The 8,974-nt window shown below is 39.2% G+C and overlaps 2 protein-coding genes across 2 annotated transcripts in view; one reads left to right on the top strand and one right to left on the bottom strand.

Annotated features, from left to right (window-relative positions):
• CBG15785 overlaps positions 1-2,599 on the bottom strand; it is a gene marked incomplete at both ends in the record, with an annotated part of 3,472 nt that extends 873 nt beyond the window's left edge. The window contains one exon of the mRNA XM_002640848.1: positions 2,168-2,599. Within this exon, the coding sequence (XP_002640894.1) occupies positions 2,168-2,599 (432 nt within the window). The remainder of the gene's footprint in view (positions 1-2,167) is intronic.
• A 2,972-nt stretch (positions 2,600-5,571) lies between these two features.
• Positions 5,572-8,715, top strand: CBG15784 (the record flags this gene model as incomplete). Its single annotated transcript, XM_002640847.2, has 9 exons — positions 5,572-5,631; positions 5,684-5,784; positions 5,840-5,916; positions 5,971-6,056; positions 6,130-6,219; positions 6,284-6,346; positions 6,939-7,396; positions 7,742-7,945; positions 8,661-8,715. The coding sequence occupies 9 exons, from the start codon at positions 5,572-5,574 to the stop codon at positions 8,713-8,715; spliced, it is 1,194 nt and encodes a 397-aa protein (XP_002640893.2).
• Between the last annotated feature and the right edge of the window lie 259 nt (positions 8,716-8,974).

Raw genomic sequence — 8,974 nt, 5'->3', positions numbered from 1 at the left:
TTCGAAAAAAAACAGTGAAAACGAGCGCAAAAAATTTTAAAAGTTTGAATTCGCGCGCTTTTACTCACCGGGCGGCCTAGAAAAAACCTCGTCCCTAAGGGCTTTCAGCGTATTTTTCGATGCGTTTTTCTCGATGAAGGAATTTTTTTTCGAATTTTTTCTTCATTTTTAAGTCAATCTACATGCATTTCTGCACATTTTGATGCAATAAAAAATTTCACCGTACACCACCTTTAAAGGAGGGCAGAGACCAAAAAAAAAAGTTTTCCTGATATTTTGCATAGAGAACCCGCATGAGGGGTTGAACTCATGACAGACAGCTCAGGGGTACAGCGCTGCTACCGGCTGAGCTACGGGGGCGCGAAGGCGCCTGCGCGATTTCGTCCTTTTTTTGCTGTAATTTTTGCTGTCTCGCCTCCTTTAAAGTTTTATACTTCAAACGCGCGGGCTACATCTTCAATGAAGTACAACTTGCTTGATTCAGCTCCGAAATTGTTGAGCTCAACATTTTTATAGTTTTCTTGTTTAGAGCTAAAAAAAATAACTATAAGCAAAGCCTATTTCTCTGGGTCTGGATTGTGACATGCTGCTTTAAATGTTGCGGTTTCGAACGAGCGAGTTTTCGGTGGTATACAGCTTCAATAAGTCACAACTGTCAGTTTCTCAAGTTTTCATTTAAAAGACATTGTTTATTGCTTGAAAGCCTATAAAATTTCCTACAAAATGGTATAAACTTAGTTCAATTAGCTAAAACATGAAAAAAAGTTATGCGCCTTTAACGATATACATGGGAGATCTATAATAGGGTATGACCGCTTCATTTTTTGCTTCGTGCCTTTAAAGATGGAGATTTCAAGCAAGCATGTTCTAAATGGTATTTTTGACGCTTTAAAGGTGGGGGAACAGGAAATTTTTCGTAGTTTTTTTGTAGCTGTATGCATTCTACCGTCACGGTGTACAACGCTAAATGTCACTCTGCGTACAGCTTTCGTCCTCGCCTTCATGTATGCAATCGGGCGTGCGCTTTCTCTTTGCCCGCGTGGCTCAGTCGGTAGCGGCGCCGCACCCTCAATCATCGCCCTCACAAGTTCAACTCCTCGAGGGGCATCTTTGAACGGAATTTCGAGAACATTATTTTTTTCATGTCCCCCCACCTTTAAAGGAGGGCAGACAGCAAAAATTTCGGGGAAAATTTCAGGGAATGTGTATTTTGCCGTCGCGGTGTTTGCACCTAAAGCGCGCAATCCCACGCGCAAACATTTTTATTTTTTTATTTGCCGACTTTATTTTTTTCAATTTTTAACGACTTCAAACATTAAAAAAGCTCTTTTTTCTTATTTATTATAAAACCCATATAAAAGTGAATTTTTTTATGTAAATTTAAAGTTCTATCGACCGATTATTTTTCCAGTCGCCGGTGTTTTTTATAGGCATGCGAAAAAAACTATTTTCTCTTCGATAACCGTTTCTTCACTGTTCCTATTTATCTCATTACTTCTCGTTATTACTCTAGGAATAAAAAACTGTTTTATGACTGGGGTTTTCAGAGACGTCTCCATTTTTACTGCTTCCTTCACCTTCCGACGACCAGCCCTGCACGAGGATTGTTTTAATTATGTGGTTTTTCTTTCAATTGTTATGTCTCTTTCTAAAAATTAATTGTAGTTTTTTCATAATTTATTTGTTAACATAATAAAACACGTTTCTTCATTTTCAACTGATTTTGGTACCTCGGAGGCCTCGGCGGCACGCTGGTAGCCCTTCAGAAATTCCGAGTTCAAAAAGTTCAATCCGAAGGAAACAAGGGAAGAAAAAAGTAAAAACACCAGCAGGGATTGAACCTCTGACCTCCTGAATACTAGCCTAGAGCGTACCCACTATACTACGCGTGTAAGAGGCGACCATCGCGTTTTTCACATTATGAAGCGACGTCGCAGCAGCAAGCTAGTGAAGAAATTAGGATGACAAAAAAGAGCATTTTTTCGTCCTTGAAGTGTTTTTTTCAGGTTTTTAAGTACATAGCTTTAAGCTAAGTACATATTTATACTTCAGAGTTATATCTTTTGAGTAAAAATGAAAATTTTGAAATTTTTGATGTCTACCCTCCTTTAAATATAACAGCTAGATTTTCAGCATTTTTTTTATCGTGCGCCTTTAAAATACCCACCTTGATAGCTTCCTTGATCATCCTACAGAACGGAATCTGACAGCAATCCCTCTCACAAAACTTTGAATGGAACACCAGCATTGCCACTTGCTTCTGACATCTCGGGCACCCTTCAGTTCTTCGCTTCGTACATTTACCCATATGTATCATGAATCGTCGGGTCTCCTCACACCAATCATAGCAAACTCCAGCTGGTAGGTAACAATCAGCGGCGTGCATGAAGAAGTTCTCCGTCGCATCCACACGACCTCTTCCAATCAATCTCTCCCATTGGGATCTCAGACCATCGTCATAGTCATCTGCGTCGTCTGAAGTCGTTGTCACCTCGTCCTCTTCTGTTTCGTTTATCATTGCCCAGTCTTCTTCGTCCCATTCCTCATCTTCCATTTCTTCCGGATCGTATCCATTGCTGCTCGGGCTATCTGGCAGCATTGTTCAAGTTCTGGAAAATGTTAAGGTAAGAATTTTGAGTACGGAAAGGCTAAAAAAGAAAAAAAAACGGCATTTTCAAACATCAATTTCAAACAATAAGCATTAAGGAACAAGGATGCCTTGAGCTAGATCCAAGAATAGGATATCTGAATTTAAAGGCAGATATCATAATCCGGACCCAGAGAATTTGGTTGTTTTTATACTTGTTTTAAAGGTCTAAACAAGGGAATTTCAAAAATATAAATACCAAATAATTTCAATGCCGAATTGAGCAAGTTATACCTCATTGAAGATTCAGAGCTAACAGATCGCACGCTAGTTTGAAGCCCTAAGTTGTCTCTAAATTTAGCTGGCCTAACTTGACTAAGCCTGAATGGACTAATCTAAGCTTTCTCTTACTGTACCTAGATTTTCTTTAAGCCTACTAAATAAGTAGTGCTAGTACTCCTTAAAAAAAAGTGGTGTCCGTAAAAGAAAAATCAAGGAAGGAGGAAAAAAAAAAGAAAGACGAGAGAAAAGGAGAGGAATAATGCAAAGCAATACGTGGTTGGTGGTGGTTCAATGGCATTCTCTTCTTCTTCCCCAACAGCATCGTGTCCTCACAATCTCTGTGTCTCTTCATCTCCAACGCTCTCTCGCCCATCAGACGGTCTGCAAGCACAGACGTGGTAAGCGAGGCGCTTGCGCCTCGCTAGAAATAGTGTGTAATAAGGAGAGATTTAGAGAAATGGAGGGGTGAGTCGAGGAGGAAAGGTTGTGTTATGTAGGGGTTTGGTTAGCAAGAAGAAGAGGAAGAACGCAACGGCGGTGGTGGCGGTAGAAAAATGAAGAAGAAGGAGAGAAGAACACATGTTGATAGATAGTAAGAGGGCACAGACAATACATGAAGAAGAGGAAAGTGTCAAAAAGACCTTGAGGAGAGAAATTATTTTTTTTTTTTGAAAAGAGAAAGTTAGGCGAAGGTTACAAGCTAAGACTTAGAATCCCAGTTATACCAAAGATCCCACTCTATAAGCTCTTGAGATTCCAGCTAAATGAACAACAGTTGTATTAGTTTGTAGGATATTTTATAAGCTTTCCAACAATATACAATGCTACTAAACGAAATGTAGATATCATGCTTAACATTTGGATCAGAATATACTTCGAGACTCCAGATTTGAAAAAAACCAGTTAACTTTGAGGCTCAATTTTTGAGCCCATATATCTCGGTTCCTGTAAAAAATATCTGAACCTTGTTAATTGATAAAATATAGGTAATATTATGATAAACATTTCGCTAATTGACTGCTTTTTGATATCTACTACAGTAATCGAGATAAAAGAGCTCAAAGTTGCAAGCTAGAGGGGGGAGGATGGGGTAACAGAAACTACTCAGGCGTCGTCGGTTACTTCTGACCGGAGCTTGGTCAGGTTCCGGCAAAGACATTGTGGGAAGCCGACCAAGATCCGACAAACTGCCGGCCAGCTTCCGACCTCTTAACACGCAGCGCCTTCAAATTCCGGCCATAATCCGACCAATGTCCGTCCCACTACTGCCAGTGGGACTTCTGACCAAAATCTGACCAAGATCCGTCCAAAAGCCGAACCCTTCTCAACTTCCGTCCAGAAGTTGCAAGCCGACAGCCGAGTAACGCTAATTATCTCTTGAACCAATTTAGGTAACAAATAGTAGTCAAGTAGTGATATGTACTAAATTTTGAGATCTACATTTTCATAGTTGACAATTTTTTGTATATTGTCTAGAAGGCTAGATATTCAGCCTGGAAGAAGAAAGATCCTTTCAAAATGGAGCCAAATGTGGATCTATCATTTTTCTAGTTCCTTCATCACAAGGTTCACAAGATTTAGAAGCTGGTCCTTACACAAGAGAGTCACGATGCCTAAAAAATTGGGATTTCAACAAACCAAGAAAGGAAACTTAACGGATAGAATGAAAAAAAAAGAATATGACGCTCTCAAGTTTTTGGAATTGATTAAAATGTCAGAATCTGGCCAAATTGATTGATTAAAATTCAGAAAATCAACAAAAAAACAAGTCAACTTCAAAATCGTATAACTCAAAAACAAAGATAGCTAGATTAAAATTGTTAACTAAAAAAATGTGTAAAAATTTATGTTGAGCAATTTTGTTTTTTAAAATTGTACGATAACTAACTTGGTCTTTGAGATATGTGCCTTTAAAGTTTGCGCGCCGTATCCCTCCTCAAGACACAGTGCGGAAAGACGCGTTAACTTTAAAGACGTATATCTTGAAAATCAAAATAGCTATTGAAAAGTTGTTAACTATAAAACGTAGACCATAAAACGTTAAACATTTTTGTAATTTACAGTGTTTTGGTATCAAACCTGGTTTTTGAGATATGTGCCTTTAAAGATGGCGCGCGCTTTCTGCCCAGCAAGGGAGCACGCCAAGGGGAGGGGGAGCAAGGCACCTTTAAAGGCGCATATCTAAAAAACCAAGATACCTATCAAAAAGCTGTCAACTACAAAAATATACAAAATTCAATTTTCTACATTTTGCAATTTACATCTTTTGATTGCTACCCTAGTTTTTGAGATATTTTTTTTTTTTTAAAGAGGCGTCTCTGAAGAGGCGCACACAACTAGAGTGCCTCGTTGTCTGCTGCCCCGCTGTCTGCCTGTTTACCTGATCAATAAATTAGAAACATGGAAGAGAGATGCGGTTACATGCCGGGTCGTCCATAAACAAACAAAAATATTCCGCTCCTCGCTGACTTATAAAATTTGTCCGCGTCTCTACTCTCCGGCTCACCTGCCTACCCGCACTGTTTGTTTGCTTTTCTCTTCCTCTGTGCGTCTCTCTCTCTCTCTCTCTCTCTCTCTTATTTCATACATTTCTCCTCCAATTGTATATACATCTTGTGACTCATGCAAATTTTTTTAGAATTTATTCTTAAATTTTAATATTACAGGTACGAATTCAAAATTCAAGTTCCCGCCTCCTTTGAATGGCGGACCCGTTATACTGCCTACGGGGTGCCACTATAGCAATCGCTGTTTGGAATATAGTAAGCTTTAAATTTTGGCGCCAAACAAAAATTTTCAAAAATACAATTTCAGATTTACTGCTTCATCCAATTTGGAATATTGGGATGGCAATTTCAGGTGGTGAAGAATATTCTGGCTGAATATGAGAATCGACAATTGCCGGCCACTGGGGCGTAAGTCTTTAATTTCAGACAAAAAATGTTTTTCTTAAAATTCTGAAAATTTCAGAATCGATGGCTTCCAGGCGAGATTTCCAGGTTTGTATCAGATCTATACAGAAACCCCGGAGCGGCGGAGAGCTAATGGTAATTTTTGGAATTTTTAAAAATTTAAAAATTCCCAAAAGTCTGAAATTCCAGCCATGTATGTCATCATAATTGTCTGCGTTATCTTTTCCATCCTCAACCTCCTTACCTCTGCGTTACTGCTCTATGCAGCATATAAGGTACCTCAATTTAAAAAAAATGAAAAAATTTGAATTTGGCGCCAAACAAAAGTTAAAAAAAAAAAATTTACAGTACCTAAAAGTGCTCATTTGGCCATGGTTTGGAACGTCGGTCCCGTTGTGTATTATGACTACGGCCTATGCGGTGCTATGGTGGAGTGGGGTGAGTGGAAAGGGTTGGCGGGAATTTGAATTTTGGAGATTTCAAAATAATTTTCTTGTTTCAGGACGTCTTCAATGAGCAATTGACAATGTCGATTTTTGAATTTGTCATGTCAGTGGCTGTCAATGTAAGTTTTTTTTTTTTTGGAAAAAAGGTTCTTAACAAAGCGCCTTTAAATTTTGGGCACCTATTTTGGGCGCAAACTTTAAAGGAGCATATCTCAAGAATCGAAAAAGCTACCTAAATTTTGCTAACTACAAACATGTTTAAAACTTTATAATCTACATTTTTGTAATTTAAGTATTTTTGATAGCTATGTTAGTTTTTGAGTTATGCGCCTTCAAATTTGGCGGCGCCTTTTCCCCGGCGCCCTGGGGAAACGCCAACTTTAAAGGCGCATATCTCAGGAACCAAGATAGCTACAAAAACCTACAAACTACTAAAATGTTTAATTTTTTATTTTCAACATTGTTTTAGTTAAAATATTTTTGATAGCTCTGCTAGTCTTTGAGTTATGCGCCTTTAAAGTTGGTGCACTTTTTCCCCCCGGCCCCAAAGGGGTATGCCAAGTTTAAAGGCGCATATCTTAAGAATCAATATAGCTAACCAAATAAAATTACTAACTATAAAAATGGTTCACATTTCAAGATCTTTTGGTTTTCTAAGATTTCTAGGTTCCCAAAGTTCTCAAAAATTTCCAAACATCTTTAAAATTCCAGGTCATCACCATCATCGTAGTTATTGTCTTCTTCTCTCGTCTCTCCGGCTCTCTCCTCTCCACACGTCCCAAACATTCAAAAAGAAGACGTCGGAAACACGTGACAAAAGTGTACCTAGATCCATGGGACGCTAAAAGACACTCCAGATCACATCACCACCATCACCATAGATCCCATTCCTACACCCGACCTTCCAACCCTCCACAACTCCAATTAGAGCCACCTGAGCCAATTGTTACTCATGCTGCTCCATACTTGGCTCTGGATAATACGGCCCTGTTCACACCAAAACCAAAAGGAGACTTGATTCCAGAAGGAATTCCAGATTGGAGACGAGAATGGCCATCAGTGCCTGATGTTCAATTGCAGAGACATTTGAATCAGAAGAGGAAGGAGGATATGAAGCGCATGGGGTATAATGTGCCACCGGGACCAGGAGGAGGAGGACCAAGTACTAAGTGAGTTACAGATCATAAAATTTTCTATATTTTAAATGTTTCAAATTTCCAGTAGCGTTAGTGGTTCTTGAGATATGCGCCTTTAAAGTTGGCACCCACTGGCCCCCACGAGGATGACGGTGGTCGCCGCGCTGAGGAAAGGCGCTAGTTTTAAAGGCGCATATCTTATGAACCATAACAGCTAGACAGACAGTGCAAATTAACAAAATTAACTTCATAAAATTTCCTGTATTTTTGTAATTTCATCATTTTGATAGCTGTGCTAGTTTTTGAGATATGCGCTTTTAAAGTTGTGAGGACGCTTTAGCTTTTCCAAGTTGCTGTTTTTCATCACAATATTTACAGACTCGACTTCTACGCACCCGAACCAGACCAAATCGGCTTCCCATGGAAGTACAAGACGTTGAATGACAATTTGCGCGAGAAGAAAGAGACGCAGGCGGAGAGAATCAAGAAGCTCTACTACCAACACTGGCCCGAAGATCTGCCAAATATGCCAATGGAAATGCGGCGACGAATGCAGGATGAACGCGAGAAATTGGAGATGGAGTTGAATAAAAATAAATTGAAAGGGTTTGAAGATGTCTGATCTTTATTTTTGCAGTTTGAACTTTTTTGATAGCTACCGTAGTTTTCGAGTTATGCGCCTTTAAAGTTGGCGCGCCTCTTCCTCTTGTGCCAAGCGGGTATGCCAACTTTAAAGGCGCATATCTCAAGAACTAAAAATGCTACTAAAATTTTGAAACTACCGAAATATTTAACTTTTTATGATCTACATGTTTCCTGTTTAGACATTTGTGATAGCTACCGTCGTTTTTGTATTATGCGGCTTTGAAGTTGGTTTTTCCCTCTATGCGCCGGGGTTGACGCTCCCCCCTAGGCACAAGAGATGCGCCAACTTTAAAAGCGCATATCTCAAAAACCAGTAATGCTATGAAAATTTTAAAAATTTCAAAATATGTGAAATTTTATGATCTACATTTTTGTATTTTAAATTTTTTAGATATCGACCCTGAGCTTTGAGCTATGCACCTTTAAATTTGGTAGGTCTTCTTGCCTTGCGCCAAGGGGGCGTGCTATCTTTAAAGGCGCATATCTCAAGAACCAAGATAGCTATCTAAATTTTGTCAACTACAAAAATGTGTGAAATTTCATGATCTACATTTTATCTGTTGACATTTTAAAGATATCTAGTTTACATTTAAAGCTATACCTCTTTTAAAGGATCACCAAACCCTGCCAAACAATTTCCCCCTATTCTTAGGGGCAAATTCGTCGGGGCAAAGTTGCCCTTTCCGTTTTCAGTTGCCATCAAATGAGTTTCCCTTTTCATTCTATTCTTTTTTTCTGTACATATTACTGTTGTGTTTTCTCATTTCCCCTTCTTGAGAACTGTTCCTCCACCCACTTTTTTCTAGCGATCTCCCTCAAAGTGCCCCCGAATAATAAAGGAATTCTTCTTCTTTTTCTTCTCTGTATGTAGCAAAATAAGACAAAAAAAGTAGAAGAAGCTGAGTGTCATCTTAGAACATACACCGGTCGCGGTCGGGCGACCGAGACGATCCGCTGCGCACCGCG

The sequence above is a fragment of the Caenorhabditis briggsae genome (genome assembly GCF_000004555.2).
Source record: "Caenorhabditis briggsae complete genome, chrIII, whole genome shotgun sequence".
Lineage (NCBI taxonomy): Eukaryota > Metazoa > Nematoda > Chromadorea > Rhabditida > Rhabditidae > Caenorhabditis > Caenorhabditis briggsae.
The sequence above is the reverse complement of the archived record's forward strand: the minus strand, read 5'-3'. Positions and strand labels throughout refer to the sequence as shown.